Source organism: Xiphias gladius, chromosome 8 (genome assembly GCF_016859285.1).
Source record: "Xiphias gladius isolate SHS-SW01 ecotype Sanya breed wild chromosome 8, ASM1685928v1, whole genome shotgun sequence".
Lineage (NCBI taxonomy): Eukaryota > Metazoa > Chordata > Actinopteri > Istiophoriformes > Xiphiidae > Xiphias > Xiphias gladius.
This window is the reverse complement of record NC_053407.1, coordinates 30,896,336-30,914,604: the sequence shown is the minus strand read 5'-3', so window position 1 is coordinate 30,914,604 and position 18,269 is coordinate 30,896,336. Positions and strand designations below refer to the sequence as shown.

At 44.3% G+C, this 18,269-nt stretch overlaps 1 protein-coding gene across 2 annotated transcripts in view; it reads left to right on the top strand.

Annotated features, from left to right (window-relative positions):
• Positions 1-18,269, top strand: part of ambra1b (autophagy/beclin-1 regulator 1b) — a 30,531-nt gene that overhangs the window by 9,033 nt on the left and 3,229 nt on the right. For both annotated transcript variants that reach the window (XM_040132698.1, XM_040132699.1), the window contains exons 3-18: positions 173-231; positions 403-586; positions 4,186-4,358; positions 4,957-5,023; positions 5,322-6,850; positions 7,176-7,262; positions 8,365-8,550; positions 9,818-9,898; positions 10,185-10,285; positions 10,589-10,699; positions 11,994-12,182; positions 12,467-12,621; positions 13,499-13,638; positions 14,875-14,979; positions 15,649-15,836; positions 16,979-17,107. In XM_040132698.1, coding sequence (XP_039988632.1) covers positions 173-231; positions 403-586; positions 4,186-4,358; positions 4,957-5,023; positions 5,322-6,850; positions 7,176-7,262; positions 8,365-8,550; positions 9,818-9,898; positions 10,185-10,285; positions 10,589-10,699; positions 11,994-12,182; positions 12,467-12,621; positions 13,499-13,638; positions 14,875-14,979; positions 15,649-15,836; positions 16,979-17,107 — 3,484 coding nt within the window. The remainder of the gene's footprint in view (positions 1-172; positions 232-402; positions 587-4,185; positions 4,359-4,956; positions 5,024-5,321; positions 6,851-7,175; positions 7,263-8,364; positions 8,551-9,817; positions 9,899-10,184; positions 10,286-10,588; positions 10,700-11,993; positions 12,183-12,466; positions 12,622-13,498; positions 13,639-14,874; positions 14,980-15,648; positions 15,837-16,978; positions 17,108-18,269) is intronic.

Genomic DNA, 18,269 nt, shown 5'->3' with positions numbered 1-18,269 from the left:
TGTCTCATTTTATGGGATCACTGTCAAAAAAAAAAAGGCTGAAGAACCACATGTTTAACCCCAGTCAACTATGGGATATCCAATATCATGATATATGTATGTTTATTTTCTCAGGGACTAGCTATATTGCTGTAAAACTGAGTACAAATGCATTTGTTTGTGCCTCTGACAGAAAGTGGAGCTGCCGGACAGCCCGCGGTCGACGTTCCTGCTGGCATTCAGCCCCGACAGGTGAGCGAATCCATCGACACGTTGAAAAGTAGAGATTATTTCGGGAATCACTCCGGATATGTAATCATTTTAACTGGAATGCTGTCAAACTAAAATTGATAACGAAAAGGGGTAATATTTACTGAATAGCTCTAACACGATGGTACTGTGAACTCTTTTTGCTTCTGAAAGGACCCTTATGGCTTCCACACATGTCAACCACAATATTTACATAACGGAGGTGAAGACTGGAAAGTGCCTACATTCCTTAGTGGGCCACCGTAGAACCCCCTGGTGTGTGACCTTCCACCCCACAATACCCGGCCTGGTGGCCTCCGGGTGCCTTGACGGCGAAGTCCGCATCTGGGACCTGCATGTGAGTATCATCCTCTGAGGTAGCGCACCAGGTAGACCCCTTCCTCTGAGGCACTGCACCAGGTAGCAGTTCATGTCCACCGGATGTGGCTCCGTTGTGGCTGCCAGAAACGATCTGCTGGTGTTCTAGTCGGTGTGACGGTGTCCACTGGATCTGTGATCAGAGCGTCTCCCTCCATTACGTTCCACCAGTCTGTTTTTGTCAGAGCAGCGCAGTCTCTGAAGTCTGAAATTGACCTTTGATTGTATATAAATTATTATATTTATTACTTAGACATTATATTTAATAGTGCTGGGCGTTATGACGGCTTTTTAGGGTCTATCCATATCTTTTCGAACAAGGTATTGGATGAGACTATACCGTTTTTATCTATATAGTTTGATGTCGGTTACATAACCCATTTCTTCCGTAAAGCCGTGCCACTGTTTGCATGTCTCCTCTCTCAACGTCTCCGCGCAACCCCGCCCCTAGTCTCCCTCTGCGCCTGCACGCAAACCCGGCCCCCCTCGCTCACAAGTTCTCCCACAACACTGAGGGGGAGACAGCGCCGGTCCACACTGCCGAAGGTGACTCAGCATTACCCAAACATAGGCCAAATACCTGTGCGCTGCAGTAACCGAGTGGGGACTAGAGGCTTCTCTGTGTGCACCCACCTAGCTAGCGTCTACAGGTAGCCTGCATGTGAGGCTTTTAGGGGACATCCGTAAATTGTAGCTACAGGAAATAACATGAGTTACACTCTCCTCCTCTAAACTGCATGAGTCTCTGACTGTGCATCGGTCACGCGCCGTGCCACCCGCCACCACAAGTAGATTACTGAGGGAAACGCTGAACACCTGGTTTGTAAAAAGAAAAACAATGGTTCAGTTATTTGGAGATGGTTCGGATTTAAAAGATCAGATGAGCAGTTCTGTTTACATTTCTATTGTTATTTGCACAGCTGTGGGTTAAGCAGGAGAGGAAATCCTGTAATATATACCGAGATGTATCGTGTGTCACCATTCAGCCTAAAGATACTGAGATGTGGTTTTTGGTTCATATTGCCCAGCCCAAATGTTTAATGATGCTGTTTGCTGCTGACTTCGTCTTGACACACACAACAAAACTCCTTTTTCATACTTGTAATTAGAGAGAGAGAGAGAGAGGAGAAACAGAGGGAACAAAGTGAGAGATGGAGGGATGGAGAGGGATAGTTAAACCTCTGTTCGGTCCGCTCCTGTTCTGTGATCACTTCTACTGTGTTTTAATGCAGCTGAATACAGAATATAGTTCTGTAGTTCATTTACATATTTTCCTGTTTGTGTTGTCAGACAACTCAATGAGTATGAAATTTAATCAGGGCTCATACAGTTAGCTACATAAGTATATGGACAGTGACACAAAATTTTGCCTCTGTAAACCACCACAATGGATTTGAAACAAAGTCATCAAGATGTGATTGAAGTGTAAACTTTCAGCTTTAATTCAAGGGGTTTGACAAAAACATCACATTAACCGTTTTGGAATTACAGCCAGTTTTATACATAGTCCCTCATTTTCAGAGACTTAAAAGTAATCGGACAAACTGACATGATTGTAAATATAAGGATTATTTTTAATACTTGGATGAAAATCCTTTGCAGACAATGACTGCCTGAAGTGTGGAACTCATGGACACCACCAAATGCTGAGTGTCCTCCCTCGAGATGCTTTGCCAGGCTTTTACTGCAGCCGCCTTCAGTTACTGCTTGTTTGTGGGTCTTTCTGTCCTCAGTTTTGTCTTCAGTAAGTGAGACGCATGCTCAGTTGGGTTGAGGTCAGGTGTCTGATTTAGCCATTGAAGAATAATTCATTTCTTTGCTCTGAGAAGCTCTTGGGTTGCTTCCGCAGTATGTTTTGGGTCATTATCCATCTGTTCTGTCAAGCACCGTCCTATCAGTGTTGCAGCATTTGGCTGAATCTGAGTAGATAGTATAGCCCTGTACGGTTCAGAATTCATCCTGCTACTTCTATCAGCAGTCATGTCATCAACAAACACCAGCGACCCAGTTCCATTGGCAGCCATACATGCCCATGCCATTACACTGCCTCCAACATGTTTGACGGATGATGTGGTGGTTTTCTGATCAAGAGCCGTTCCTTTCCTTCTCCATACTCCTCTCTTCCAATCATTCTGGTACAAGTTCATCTTGTTTTCATCTGGCCAAAGAATCTTGTTCCAGAACTCGGCAGTGTTTTTTTTAAGATGTTTTCTGGCAAAGTCTAATCTGGCCTTTCTGTTCTTGAGTGTTAATAGTGGATTGTACCTTTTGGTAAACCCTCTGTATATACATTCATGAAGGCGTCTCTTGATTGTAGACTTTGACAATGATACACCTACCTCCTCCAGAGTGTTCTTGACCTGTCTAGATGTTGTAAAGGGTTTTTTCTTCACCAAGGAGAGAATTCTGCGATCATCCACTTTAGTTGTCTTTCGTGGTCTTCCAGGCCTTTTGGTGTTGCTGAGTTCGCCTGTGCATTCCTTCTTTTTAAGAATGTACCACATTGTTGATTTGTTTCTTCCATCTGTCTGATGGGTTTGTTTTGTTTTTCAACCTAATGAAGGCCTCCCTCATTTGCATTAACACCTCTTTGGACCGCATATTGAGAGTTCCCATGAACAGCTACCAAATGCAAATTCAACACTTGGAATCAACTCTAGACCTCTTATTTGATTAATTTGTCATGAAATAACGAGGGAACAGGCCAAACCTGGCCATGAAACTGATCAATTGTCCAATTACTTTTGAGCCTCTGAAAATGAGGGACTATGTATAAAAATGGCTGTAATCCCTAAATGGTTTATGTGATATTTTTGTCAAACCCCTTGAATTAAAGCTGAAAGTCTACTTTTCAATGACTTTGTTTCAAATCCATTGCAGTGGTGTACAGAGGCAAAATTGCTATTGTGTCACTGTCCAAATACTTATGTAGCTAACTGTAAATACTGTGTTGACAGGAAGTCATTACTGAGCCTCTGAGCTGTCTGATATAGTCATTATATAATGACAGAATAAAGAATGACTAAAACGATAAATGACAACAGCAGTGCTGTGTGATGGACTAGTCTGACATTTCTAAATGAGTGACAAAAGGTTGTCAAATTGAAGTACACGCCACAAAGCATCTGTTACACATCTAAATGAGCTGCAAACGTGTGTATTCAGTATGACTGAGCTGTTGTGACATTTGGCCTAATGTTATCCTGTGCAACATGACAGACTACCATCCTTTACCTTGTGTCCTTTGGGTTAAATTGACAAATGACGTCTCCTTTATTTAGTTGATGTATCAGTTATTTCCCCTTGATGCTTGCTCCACTTTTGCCTTCAAATTTTGCTCTAGAGATTTGCTGCTGGCCTAATATTCCCCATCAATTCTACTTAAACCACATAGTTTTGTCAATAAAAGACACTTCACTTAAAACTGTGGAGAAATAATCTAAAAAAAAATACAACACTGCTATTGTTTAAAATAAAAGGATTATAATTTAGGGATTTCAGTTCTGAGTTTATGAAAATGACCTTTTTTAAATACACACGTTCTTGATGTCTATAAGAGTGTGTTTTTTCTTTCCGCAGGGTGGTAGTGAGAGTTGGTTTACAGAGAGCAATGTTGCTATTGCCTCCCTGGCCTTCCACCCCACTGCTCAGCTCCTCCTGATCGCCACTAACAACGAGCTCCACTTCTGGGACTGGAGCCGACCGGAGCCCTTCGCTGTGGTCAAGACGGGCAGTGACACGGAGAGAGTGCGGTGGGTCAAACAGAGCAGCTCTGACAAATCGTTTCCCACTGTGGAGACTTGAAGAGTCAGCTAGTGAGTTTTAGAGAATAAGAGTCAGCATGTAGGGCACCCGGTCGACCACAGTGTACCAACAGTATTACTCCATGTCACTGTGGTGGACGGTGCTGCCATATGCATGAACAGAACAACTTTCAAAACGAGAATAATGTGTCTTATTTTAGGAAGTACACGTTTGATTCACATATCACTCTTGACTTCCCTACAAACACAGAGAAACTCAAAGAAGTTTTTTTCTTTTTGAACGTGGCGTCTTAGAGTATTTTTTTTTTCTCTTTAAAAAAAAAAAAACTTATCAAGATAATCACGCAGCTGCCAAAAGCACACTGATTCCTGTAGTTTTCAGATGACCTGCACTCTAGGTAATGTGAGCTGCTGAAGAGGAACTGTTGTTGTTTCACATCCCACATATCAGTAATTGATAGTTAAATTCTTTATATTGATAAATAGTGTTACTGTCAAAGTAGTCAGTTTCTGTTAAAACATCAGCCGAGCTTTTTTTTTTTTTTGGTCCCCCTGTCGTTTATTTGTTCAAATGTGCTCATTTCAGGTTGGTGAGGTTTGACCCTCTGGGTCACAACCTGCTGACAGCTATAGTGAATCCGTCCAATCAGCAGGTAAGGCCTCTTGAATGTGCTTACATGAAGTTATTGATTTAATGTGTTTATTGTTTTATGAATCATGACCAAGGTTTGTACTGACTCTGCATCTTATAGTTGGAAAATGAATCTTGTCAGTGCTCTCTGGTGGACAAACTGTGCTATGGAAATGCTGTTTCTACATGACCTCAAACATATCTTTGGTGTCACTGTGCTGACATTGAGGCCAGTGCCGGTGCGTCTGCCGTCGGTTATTGCCGGCCGTTATATGGACCCAGCCTGTGGATTGGTCCAACTCTGCTTCTCTCTCTTTCAGAATGAGGAGGACTCGGAGGTTCCTATGGACAGTGTTGAGATGCCCCACTTCCGTCAGCGCTCTTTCCTGCCTACCCAACCGGTTCGCCGCACACCCATCCTCCACAACTTCCTCCACATCTTGTCGTCTCGCTCCCCAGGGGCTCAGGCAGGAGGCGAGCAGCCACGCCCTCTCGGGGAAAATGGAAGCAATATCGGAGAACCTCCCAGCATGCCTCTGGCCCAGTACCCCAGCTCTGAACGTGGGCCTCCCTTCCCCGGCTGCACTCAGCACCTGGGCATGGTTTGCCTGTGTAGTCGCTGCTCAGTCAATCGCAACCCTTCCCTGACTGCCAACGGTTCCTCTGTGACCTCCTCTGATCCCAGGGTGTCATCTGAGTCTCCCCAGCCTCCCCCAGCTTCCACTTTCTCTTCGGCCCGTACGGAGCCCCGACAGCCCTCAGAACGACCCTCAGCCTTTACCTCAGTCTACTACAGCGCCGGCACTTCTCTTAATCCCACCGCACCGAGCGGTATCGAGCCGCACTCAGCCTCCAGACCAGGATCCGACTGGACACGCAGCCTACTAAGCATGAGGGAGGGAGGGGGCGGTCCAGGCATGCTGCCTCCCAGAACCTCCTCCTCCTCCTCTATCAGCCTTCTTTCAGTGCTCCGTCAGCAGGACGGCTCCTCTCACTCCCCTGTATACACCTCCGCCACTGAAGGACGGGGTTTCCCCCAACAAGGAGAGCCTGGGGCCCGAGATGCTGCCGGTACAAGCAGCGGGCACCACCCCTTCTGGGACGGCTCTCGCAGCAACACGGCCTCCTTCCGCAACGTGCTGCAGTGCAACCTGAGCCGCTACTTCATGGAGTTTGACCGCATGCAGGACCTGGAGCCGCCATTAGGAGGTGGCATGGTGGACGCAAGCCAGGAGCAGAGCCAAGAGTTGCTGAATAATAACATGGACCCAGACAGACCTGGGCCTTCCACATCTTCCTCCTCCTCCACCCCCACCATCATCCACTACCAGCCTCCTCTCCCTCCACCTCCTACCTCCCACAGCCTGGAGAACAATGTTCCTCCCCCGGCCTCCCGAGGCCATCTGAACCGCTGCCGGGCCTGCCACAACCTGCTGACCTTCAACCATGACTCTCAGCGCTGGGAGCGCACCAACCAGGCCTCCTCCACCTCTGCCTCCACTCTGGAGCCCTCCTCTTCCTCTTCCTCCTTTCCTGCTTCCTCTTCCACTTGGCAGCCTGAAGAGAGCAGGAGGACACTAGAAGCCCAAACCCAAGAGAGGAGGCCGCCTCCGGAGCCCAGCGAGCAGCCGCCTCACCCCGGAGGTGGAGGAGCAGGAACAGTGGCCTTCCCGATAGCCCCGTCCTCCAGCCAGCCTGGAGAGCAGACGGTGGGCTTGGTGTACAACCAGGACACGGCGCAGTGGGAGAGGGTGTACCGGCAGGCTGCTGCCGGACGATCAGCAGAGCCACCGGAGGCCTTAAGCCAAGAAGTGCCTGTTGACCCCCCAGATGAGGACTCCCTGAGGAGGTACAGTGTCTCCATGTCATCACTCTGATTGTTAGTGGATGAAAACTCTATAAAAAAAAAAAACTATAACAACACTCCTACTCTTACTTAGAATACAGTCACAATAATGCATCACTGAAAGTCTCAGATTCAAGTGACCACATTTATGGTTTTGGGGCAAGGTTGACATCTCTGTTTCACGGTCTGTCAACCTTTAACGGCTGACAAGCTGTTGAACATCTGCTTTTAGCCAAAAGGGTAAGATGAATATTAACATTTATCCAAATCATTTTCTTCAGTAACTGTTTGTAGTCAGAACCTCCGTCCTTCTGTTTCTTTCATACAGGCGACTGTTGGAATCATCTCTGTTATCGTTGTCTCGCTATGACATGTCGGGATCAAGAGACCACCCCATTTACCCCGATCCAGCCCGGTAAAACTAATACACTTCATTTACCTGAGACAGTCAGGAATTTCGGTTAAATGCCCATTAAAAGTTTTTTTGGAAAACCATAGTCCATTTGCGAGTTCATATCACACACATTCACAAATCATGTTTGTTTTGGTTCAGGTGAGACTTCTTTCTGTTTTTTCTCCCAACAAACAAATAAGCCTAAACCAAATAAACCTCACGTGCACAAGAGAATGATGAGACTAAGAACTAAACACGAACTGAAACTTAATTTTTTTTTTATTTAAATGTGGTTACCTTCAGGCTAAATAAAAAATACAGATAAAACCCTCGGCGACATGCAGATTTCATGTACTGCTGAGAGCTGAAATGTGCGACGACGGGAGACTGTGATGTGTTGCACGTATCAAGTACGTTTAAAAAGAACAGGACTCCCTGCCTGCTGTAGCTCCGATAGTTTCTCGTAATATAGCATTACACATCTACACATTTGCCAACTAGACTTTTTTCTCTCTACCGTGATTAAAGATGTTAGAAGGGTCTTTCTTGCAATGGCCATTTTCTGCAGAGACTGAATCATTGGTGTGATGAGGGCTTGTGCCTTGTCATTTTATAAACTGCACAGTCAGCAGTCACGGTAGTTGTTAAGCCGACTCTGTGGCAAGGAGCTCCCTCTGTTTTACAAGTTAATACAACCTTGTAATTACTCGGTTAAACGGTTTTCAAACTGAGCTGTGGGACCTCTCTTTGGCTTCTCAGCCAAGTTTCTGCTGAAATGAATGCCAACTGCACAGGCTCTGCAGTGCACACACTTATCATAACAGGGGATAAAAGAGTGACTTCCGGTGCCAGGGCAGAATATCAGGGGTGACTGAGTTTATAGACGGCTCTCTCTTCCGCATCGAAACACTCAGTTCAGAGAGGACGCCAGAGATCCGACAGTTTGAGAATGTTCCTTTTATGGGGCCCAGGAGATTTGAACCCATAAGTTATACATAGAGAGCAATTTTAGACTGACAACAGAAAACTGGTTTCTGACTGCCCCAGTCACAACCTGTACGCCTACTTTTCAAGTTTGCTGTTAAAATAATGAGGGTGAACTTGTTTTTTCTGTGCTGTCCAGGCTTTCTCCAGCTGCTTACTACGCCCAGAGAATGATCCAGTATCTCTCCAGACGGGACAGCATTCGCCAGCGCTCGCTTCGTTACCAGCAGAACCGCCTGCGGGCCATGTCGTCTTCGTCAGACAGCCCTGCCAGCAACCCGTCCAGCTCCATGGACAACAGTGATGTGGACTTTGAGGAGCTGGAGTAGGTTTCGTTCTGCATCTGTCACACTGGTGAAACCTGACTTTATTACATTGAAATTATGTACTCAGTATGTACCGAGCATCACCAGAGTTGGTGAGGGAAGAGGAGGAAAAAAGAGACTGTTTTCTTAGCGCAAAGCCCAGCAAAGCTGGTATTATTCTATCAAAACAGCAGCTCTGGGGAGTTGAGGCGTTATGGCATGCAAGTGGTTGAGTTGTGACAAGACAGCTGTAAACTGATGTCACGCTGTGGTCATGAAGTTTTACAGAACCGGTCCAAAACTTTTCCTGTTGTCTTTGCACTTTGATTGAAACCTTTTATTTATACAGGGGAAACTCACTGAGAGCAAGCTTTTTTTTGCAGGCGCGTCCTGTTCACGGTGATACACAAATAATATATAAAACAGAGCATTGTCATCAAGAGCATTAATTAAAACAAAAGCAATAAGCCTCGAGAGACAAACATCACCTAGTACCAGTAAAATGATCAACAGACAGAGCTGAGAGGTGGATGAATGTGAAAACACTGAGGTTGTCTGCAGTTAATTGTGCCGTGGAGTTCATACTGCTGCTTGGTGCGGCTTGATATCCCTGAGAACAGGTTACTAAGCATTAAGTTTGAGCAGCTAAAAGTTGAATTTGTTTAATTGTATTTATTTTAAAGGCATTTGATGACTATTTTCCTCCAGATCTGCTGGACAGATTTATTGGCAAAAGCGGTTAAATCCTTTGCACTCATAACAGTGTTATATGCAGGTTTACAGGTGGGGTGCTGCCGCAGTGATGGACTGTTTTGCTTCCATCTACAACCCAACATTTGTCTGTGAAGAGGAGGAATGATTACAGAGACCAGTAACTCTTTCAACATATGAACAGCATGGGAATAGGAGTGAATATTGAATTAAAACAGACTCAACAAAAGCTGAAGCAGTCCTTTGGCACTTCTAACTGAATCATCCTCTCTCTCCACTGATAACCCCTGGAGGCAGCTGGCAGCAAATCACCATTTTAAGATTTTGACTTTTCGTCTTTTGTTCTTTTTCTTTTGTATTGTGTTGAACACTCATTGTCCTTGTCGGCACAAGCTTTAAATGGATTTTCTTACACTTTCAGCAGAACCAGTTTTTTCTTAGGGGGAGACAATGGTGTTTTCTTGTTTTAATAGTACCCAAAGTATGTCTTTTCCATGCCTGTAAGGTGTACTGTGTATTTAAGCAATGCCGGTAGTGTTGTTTGTCTGCGTAGCCTTACCATTTTCTTTTTTCCAGTGATAACGGAGACAGAGCCAGGCACAGGACACCACGTAACGCCAGGATGTCTGCACCCTCGCTGGGCCGCTTTGTCCCACGGTGAGTCGGCTCTAAGATCTAATCCTAACTTTAACTCTTTACTGCTTTTACTGTGCAGAACGGTCTGCAGAGCCTGTTCTCAGATTTATAACACTATCTACTGATCCTTCAGAGTTTAAAGATGAAGGAATACCTGAACTTTTGTACAGTATAGTCCTGGAGAAGCACGTTTTGGTTTTATGTTTCCAGTTTTCATGGGTAAGCGTGCAGAACTTGAATTCAGGAATCATTTATCATTTCAGTCCTGGTTTGGTCTCATATTTTTACTTTTTGTCCCGTTCTGCAGGCGTTTCCTTCTCCCTGAGTACCTGCCCTACGCTGGAATCTTCCATGAGAGGGGGCAGCCCGGACTGGCCACACACTCCTCTGTCAACAGAGTACTCGCTGGTAAACGCACATACAAAAAGTATCATTTAAAAAAAAAAAAAAAACAGTTTTAGAAAATCACCACCACCTACCAGTTGAATCCTGAGGAGATTTGGTGCATGTTGTTCAGTTTCTCTGCCTTACCAGCCAAACTGGGATTCTCAATTTGGAGGAAATATTCAAATCTGAAACTGACTATTAAAATAACTTAAATAATCAGCGGCCAGTTGACCAGCTGTTCTTCTGTACCTTTTTGTTTCTTGTTTCTCCTTTGGATGAATATGCCTTGTGTTCAGAATTGACAGACTCTGTTGTTTTCCCAAGGGGCATCGATCGGGGACGGGCAGTCTGCTGTCGCCAGCAACATCGCAAACACCACCTACCGTCTGCAGTGGTGGGACTTCACCAAATTTGACCTGCCTGAGATCAGCAACGGTACAACAACCCTCACTTGAACTTGTGACTTGTGACTGTAGATCGCGAGGCTCTCTGAGAGCCTGGAGGTTGTAATTATTGACGACGGAGCATTACTGGCATTAAGCTAAGAATTGGGCGTTGGCCAGTCCATCGCTGAAATGAGGGTTGTTGAGGAAGAAGGTTTTCTTGGGACATTTTTTCAGGCAGTTTTTAATCACATTTGTGCCTGTTTTGTTCTTTTATTTATGGGCCGTGATGTGTCCCACTGTTTACCTAACAGTGAATAGGTGCGGGGGTCACCCTACCTCAAACAGCTGCTAACCCTTAAAGGACTGTATCTGTCTGTGTTTCAGTAGACTTTTAGGTTCCTGTGATGGTCTAAAACTTGGACGATAAATCTGAGGGGTCACAAGATAATTAACGGGATAAAGAAAAAAACCTTTTTTCTTAGGCAAAACTATTTATTTTTTTCAACTTCCCTCTAATTTTCTGCCTTTTTCCTGTGAAATACTGTAAACTTCACCTCTTCCGGCCTCTAAAAATCCTTCCAGTGAAACAACCTTTTGGTTGAACTGTTCATAACTCCTCCTGATGGGGCATCCTGGTGGCCTTCGGGTTAAAGGACCAGTGTATAGGATTCAGGGGGATCTGCTGGCAGAAATGGAATATAAAATTCATAATTATGTTTTCATTGGTGTCTAATCACCTGAAACTAAGAGTCGTTGCGTTTAGAAAGGGACCTTCACATCTACATAGGGAGCGGGTCCGCTTCCACGTAGCCGCCATGTTGCACCGCCGTGTTTCTACAGTAGCCCAGAACGGACAAACCAAACCTCGGCTCCGGAGAGGGCCTTTACTGTTTTAACGTCACCTGAAGGCCACCGTAGGTCCTCCTACGCGCTGGGAAAGGGAGGGGCGAGGGGAGGGGTATTCAGTCGGCTGCAGACTGCATCCGCACCGCTAGATTCTATAAAGTCTACACACTGGTCATTTCAAGGTGCAGACCGTAAACTGTGACGTCCCTGTTCAAATCTGATCAGGGACCTTATTTGCTTGTTGGTCCCCCATCTCTGCCTCCCCTTGTTCCCTGCCATCTCGCTAATGTCCACATCATAATAAAGACACAAAGTGCCCAAAAAACCCTTCAAAAAAGAAGACTCTTTGTGATGTGGGTTCATAATTAGAGAGCAGGACGTGTTAGTGGGTCAGAAACCCAAATGTTTGGAAGCCACGGACCTAGATACTGCGATGACCAAAATCTGGAGGAAATGCTGAAGAGAGACGTGTTTTTGTTTGTTTTTCTCCTGTCCAGCCTCAGTCAACGTGCTGGTGCCAAACTGTAAGATCTACAACGATGCGAGTTGCGACATCTCTGCAGACGGTCAGCTGCTGGCTGTCTTCATTCCCAGCAGCCAGCGGGGTTTTCCAGACGAGGGCATCCTGGCCATCTACTCTCTGGCTCCACACAACCTGGGAGAGATGCTCTACACCAAGAGATTCGGTATGGTATCCCTCTCAAATACAGCCTCCGTCACCAAAAACTCTAGTTATGTTGTTATCTTTGACACTGACTGTCAAAGATTTACTAAAACGTGTCACATTAGAATGACGGTTTGAACTCTTATCACCTTAATCGTGCAGAGATTGCTAAATCCAAAGAGAGAAGTCCAATTTGCATATGTCTATTTTCACATCGTGTCTTGTGTAATGCCAACAATCTAGCATGATCTATTATTTCTTTCTTATTTGTTGTAATGAAAGGGTTTGATATTTTTGCTTCAACAGGTCCCAATGCCATCTCTGTCAGTTTGTCTCCGATGGGCTGCTATGTGATGGTGGGCCTGGCCTCTCGCAGGATCCTGCTGCATCCCACCACCGACCACATGGTGGCGCAAGTCTTCCGCCTGCAACAGCCTCATGGAGGAGAGACTTCTATCAGGGTGAGACCATACACACTCAGTACAACAAGATGCCTCATTACTATACTTAAACTGGCGCAGTTATTACTGCTGCAACAGTTAATGAAACAGCAGTCACGTGCAGGACAAACCGCCAGCTCTGACAAATGCTACCAGGGATGGGAATCGAGAACCGGTTCCAGTTGAGAACATTTCCAATGGATAGGAATACATGCACAGGTCAATCAACATAAGAGAACTGGGTGGATGTCGCTTCTGACTGCAACACCGGTCACTGGACGGATGAAGGAGTTGTGATAAATGACAATTGTTTTTCATATGCCTTAATGAGAGGGTTTTCTTAATAGAAAGTATTTCTATAAAAATGAATTAGAGTAAATATATTAGAGCTGACTATTTTGATAATCGATTCATCGTTTTCTACCAAAAATGCCAGATATTTGCTGGTTTCAGCTTCGAAAATGGGAGGATTTTCTGTCTCTCTCTGTTTTATATAATTGTACTATTGAATATCTTCTTAATTTGGACTGTTTGTCACACAAACAAAGACTGTCGCCTTGAGCCGTGGGAGGTTGTGACTGGGAGTTTTCACTATTTTTTGACAATTGATTGACAAAGCAGTTAAATTGATTACGCAGAAAGTAATCAAGAAATTAATTGATGTTGAAAATAATTGTTTATGCCTTAAAAACTACATTTGAATGAGGAAGATTGCATTGAAATTCAACATTTATTTTTTAACATTGATCTTTTCTTTGAATCACAGGAGCATTACTGCTCCTGCTGAGAAAGATCTGAACAGAGCTAGTGTTGTATGTGTGTGTGTGTAAATACAGCTATAGTTGTTGAACGTGTGTGTGTGTCGTCTGTGTGTGTTGAATCTGCTGGTGTGTTTCAGATGGTGTTCAACGTGGTTTACCCCATGGCTCCAGACCAGAGGCGCCACGTCAGTATCAACTCGGCTCGCTGGCTGCCGGATCCTGGGATGGGTCTGGCTTATGGAACCAATAAGGGAGACCTGGTCATCTGCCGGCCTGTGTGAGTCTCCAACACTGTCAAAATGGAAACCAGAGCTCATTAATTGTTTATACGCGTGTTTTTATTGCTATTTACAGACGCAGATTTGTGACAACTGTTAGCATCACGCTAATGATGGATTTTAGGCGCATATTTATCAAGTGTCTCAGAATCACAACGAGAAGTCCTGCTAAAACCAGTCGGACCTCAGAGCAGGACTGAGAATTATTCATGAAGTTCCGTCCTCTGAGTTTCAGCAAAGAGAAGGACGACGAGTGGGAGTGGGAGTGGGAGAGAGACAAAGTACAAATTATAATGATGTGTGGTAGTTAGACAAGCATTAAAACAACATGATGGTCCCGCCTCTAAGTTACACCCTTTTGTTTTAGTTGTTTTGAGAACGGTGCAGGTAATAGCGTGTTCGTCTTCTCTCTGCCTCTTTGCGTTCATAGAATGTATATGATGGTGTTAAAGATTGTAGCTTTGGTGTAAAAGTTAGTGTTGGAATTGTTCACTGAAGTGATCTAAAATTAAGTAAGATGAAAAAATATCACTTCAAGTAAACATTGGCAAGTCACTCGCATGGCTCAAAAAATAAACTCTCTGCAGATTAAAGTTTTATCCAAGGTAACTTCAGACCCACAGAACGTTTCTGCCTCCATCTCCTGCAGCTCCACGCAGGTCAGGACTCCTCTGCAGCTCTCTGAAATATCAGCAGTTAAAAAAGTTCATAAGATGCTGTTACTCCTAAAAGAAGCACCAAGAATGTGTCACTCTGAGAATTAGTTAGGGCTGATTTCCTACTCTGAATGTTTGATAAATACAGGCCCTGGTCTGCTGTTTCTCTGTTAAGTTATCAAGACTCTAGTCTTATTTTAATCATTTTGGAGTCTTTGTGAATCATTTCCTGTATTGACTTCCATACTAACTCAAAGAAAAAGTGCAGGACTTGAGCTAGAATGAGTTTGAATTTATACTTGGGGCTGCGTATCTCCGGCCGTCCTCCTGGTTTGTCGGTTTTCCTGCCGAGCTGCAGAGAGCTTCCCTTCCACCCCCTCCACAATGAGAAGTTAACTGATGTAATTATCCTGATGGTCAGTCTGAACAGGAAGACCATTAATTGGAGAAGCTCAATTAGGGTGTTTAATGAGGTTGTGGTCTGTGAGGTTCCACGAAGAAATGCCTCCTCTGCTTTTGAGACTTCCTGAATGGAAGTGAATTAACGAGTGGTGTGTGTGCTTGTGCGTGTGCGTGTAGGTTCTATCGAAGCGATGGTGAGAGCCCCGGAGAGTCCAGTAGTGAACCATTATTCTCCATCAACAACAGTGGAACCAGCCGGACCCGTGGTTCTGACAGACCGGGGTGAGAGCCTTCAGCCTTCAGCCCTTAAATTTTCTCCTTGTCACACACGAGTCGGGATGAGCCCGTATCAAATTCTCATGCTGCAGTTATTGTGGCCAAGAATATGACAATAAACCATATTATCATGTTAATCATCAGACTTCAAGCTAAAATTCATGAAAAACTCCACAACCATAATCGCCGTGGACAGAAGAGAGAACTGATCTCTGTTGGATTCTGTAAATAAACCGACATTAAATACACTAAACAAAAAACAGAAGCAGCTTGGTCATTTCAGGGTGTTCAGTGATAACCACAGTATTGTTTGGTGGTGGTGTTGGGATGTCTTTTTATGTTCCTCCTACCTGCCTGCTTTAGGATGTCAAATGCTACCACTGAGCAAGACTGCTTTCAACATGTGGATGCTTAAGTTCACCACGTAAACAGGAACCAATACAGAGTAAAGGATTTTTAGATTATGACAGCGTTGTACTTTGTTTTTCTTTTGGAGAAGCCTCAAGTCATAAGGAAACTCTTACTTTTTCTACGTAATGTGGACAAGCTTACAATAAGCTGCTTTGGAAGAAATCTGGAAGAATTGTCCTCGTAAGTGCTCAGGAAAACAGTTGAGATTATTGCTTTAATTTGTGCTTTATTAACTCACCAACTTGTTTTGTGATGTATTTTCAGGCCAAATCGCTCTGGCTGGAGACTGGACCGAGACATGGGATTGATGAACGCAATTGGTCTTCAGCCCCGACATCCTGCCCCTTCAGTCACATCACAAGGAACCCAGACGCCAATCATCCAGCTTCAGAACGCCGAGACACAAACAGAGAGGGACCTGTCAGAGCCCAGCGTCTCCCAGCCACCACTCAGTACTGAATCGCTTCCATATCTCCACTGTGACGGCTCCAATACACAATACTGACACTATCAGATATTATAGTGACGTTTTATTATTCCTCGTTGGGCTCACTCGCGCGCTTTCAGCCAGTGATTCAAACTACTGCCATCACTCATTGAAATCATCTCCTCTACCTCCCTGCTAATAAGAAGCACATTTTTCTCTTGGAGTTGAAGAGCTGTTGATAGTTAAAATTCTCCATGATTCTGCAGCAGAAAAAATACTTACAGGCAGTTTTTTGCGGTATTTAACCCTGAACTCGGCGCAGTCTGTGCTGCATCTTTCCTCCATTACTCCCTGCCACATCCACGACAATTGAATACTGATTTTGAGCGAAAAGTAGTTCATCACTGTGCGAAGGGACGAGTTCGTTATCACCCACTTAGCCACTCAATCTGCATGTGCTGCGTTCCTGTTACTGCTGCAACTAACTACAAAACAAGGAAAAAGCAAAAATCGTGAGTCTCTTTCCAGAAGAGGTAGGGGAGATGAAAGGCCTCACCTGTGTGGTCCCCCCACCCACCACAACACCACCACCACCACCTTTGGCCCGTCTGCAGCAGTGCTGTCAATAGAAAAATAACGCCCAGTGCTACCGAGGTTGTGACCCCCCCCCCAGTTCAACCGACACTGTAGTGAAATTTGGAGAGAAACAGATTTGTTTTACATCGTTGTTTATTACACCAGAATTCTGAGACTCAATGACAAATGGGTACATAGGTATAATGAGGTGACAGTTGAGACTTTGGTGTCGTAAGAGACGAAGAATTACAGTACATCCTTCAAGGGCTAAACATTTAGTCAGTCCAAACGCAAAAAATGAATCTGCAAAATTTTGATGACCCTTTTCTGTGTTTTCTGTGATAGTTAATTGAATGTATTTAGGCTATGGACTGTTGGAATTTTAATTGCAGCTTTACATCCTTCAGTGTCGCCTGTGTTGAGTCTGTAAGTGTCTTTCACTCTGACGTAAGCTGAGACATTAGCTTGTTTATTGTAAACCATGATCTCCAACCCTGGTACACTGACATTTGCTTTTAGTGGTCAAAGACACGAGTTTCTTTTAAAGGGTCGCTGGATTTCTCTTCAGCATCTTCTTCCTTCTCTCATCAGATGTCCCTCCTGAGACTCCATCCACAAGTCGAGCAGCTCAGGGGCAGCTGGAGGCGTCTCAGAGTAGCAGAGCTCAGGACGACGTCCAGGGTGAAGCTTCAGCAGAGGCCAACGCATCCACAGCTACTGGTACTGCTCCTACACAGCCAAACAGTCGGGTTTAACACGGTGTTTTTTACTCAGTTTGTTCTGTTGTGTTACTTGGCAGCAGATGTTGAACTTGCACACCAGGTATTTATTTGTGAAATTGGTCCTTCCCCTCCTTTTTAAAATACTCGATGTTAAAACAAGTTTGGTTTGGCTATAATGTCTTTTGTCAATGTATGTCTTGATTTGATTTCTTTATTTGATGTTTTTTTTTTTTTTCATTCACCTCTGTCTGTGGAATTGAATCTTGAAGATGTTGGCTTATATTGGCTGTACCAGTATTTCCACGCAGGCTGTCCCACTTTTGTCAGAAAACTAGATGCTGATAGAGCTCTGTGGTGAATGCTGCTGCCGTCTCAGGGGTCATTTCTTTACAGAGCTGTCTGATCGCTTTCCCCGGTTCAACCCAATTAAGGCTCAGCTGCAGATCTGCATCTTCATTCCCTTAACACCGATTGATACAAAAAATAAAAAAATAATTTTATCAGTTTAGCTCTGCAGTCGTCTCCAGCCTCTGTATCAAAGCCTGAACTCCAAACTCATCCTGTTTGATGAAATAAATATTCTGTCCAGTGTCACTTTAAGTTCCTCTACGTCTAAATAGTGATAAATCAGCATCTCATAATGCCTCTGGTTCAAAACAGGAGGTTGCTTTAAGGATTTTGTCATTTGTGTAAAGTTTTGTAGACAGACAATGTTCATTGCTCTTTCTAAGTTGCTGTAGCAGTAGCCATTTTCCACGTGTAGTCATCATAGACTTATTTAACTGTAATGGATAAGATGTACAGGTACAATAAACAACACTGAGTGCAAAGCATGTATTAACAAGACTAGGTCTAAACCTAGCGCATGGCTGGACTGCATATGGTCAATGTGCTTAATTGTAGATGTAGTTGAAAACTGTTGTGGAACTGCTGTAAACAACTACTTTCAATTAAAAGTAGCTACAGCCTGCTGGAAAAGTTGCTAAATGTCGCGTGATGACAAACACATTACGCTAATTAGCATAATCATGAAGTCATTGCGTCGTATTTGCCTTTGCCCAGTGTCAGCTGGTTTCAGCCCTTTAACTGTTTGCTTCTCTCCTGCTCTCTGTGCTCACATATACAGTATTTTAATGCAGCATTTAATTCTGGTGAATTCC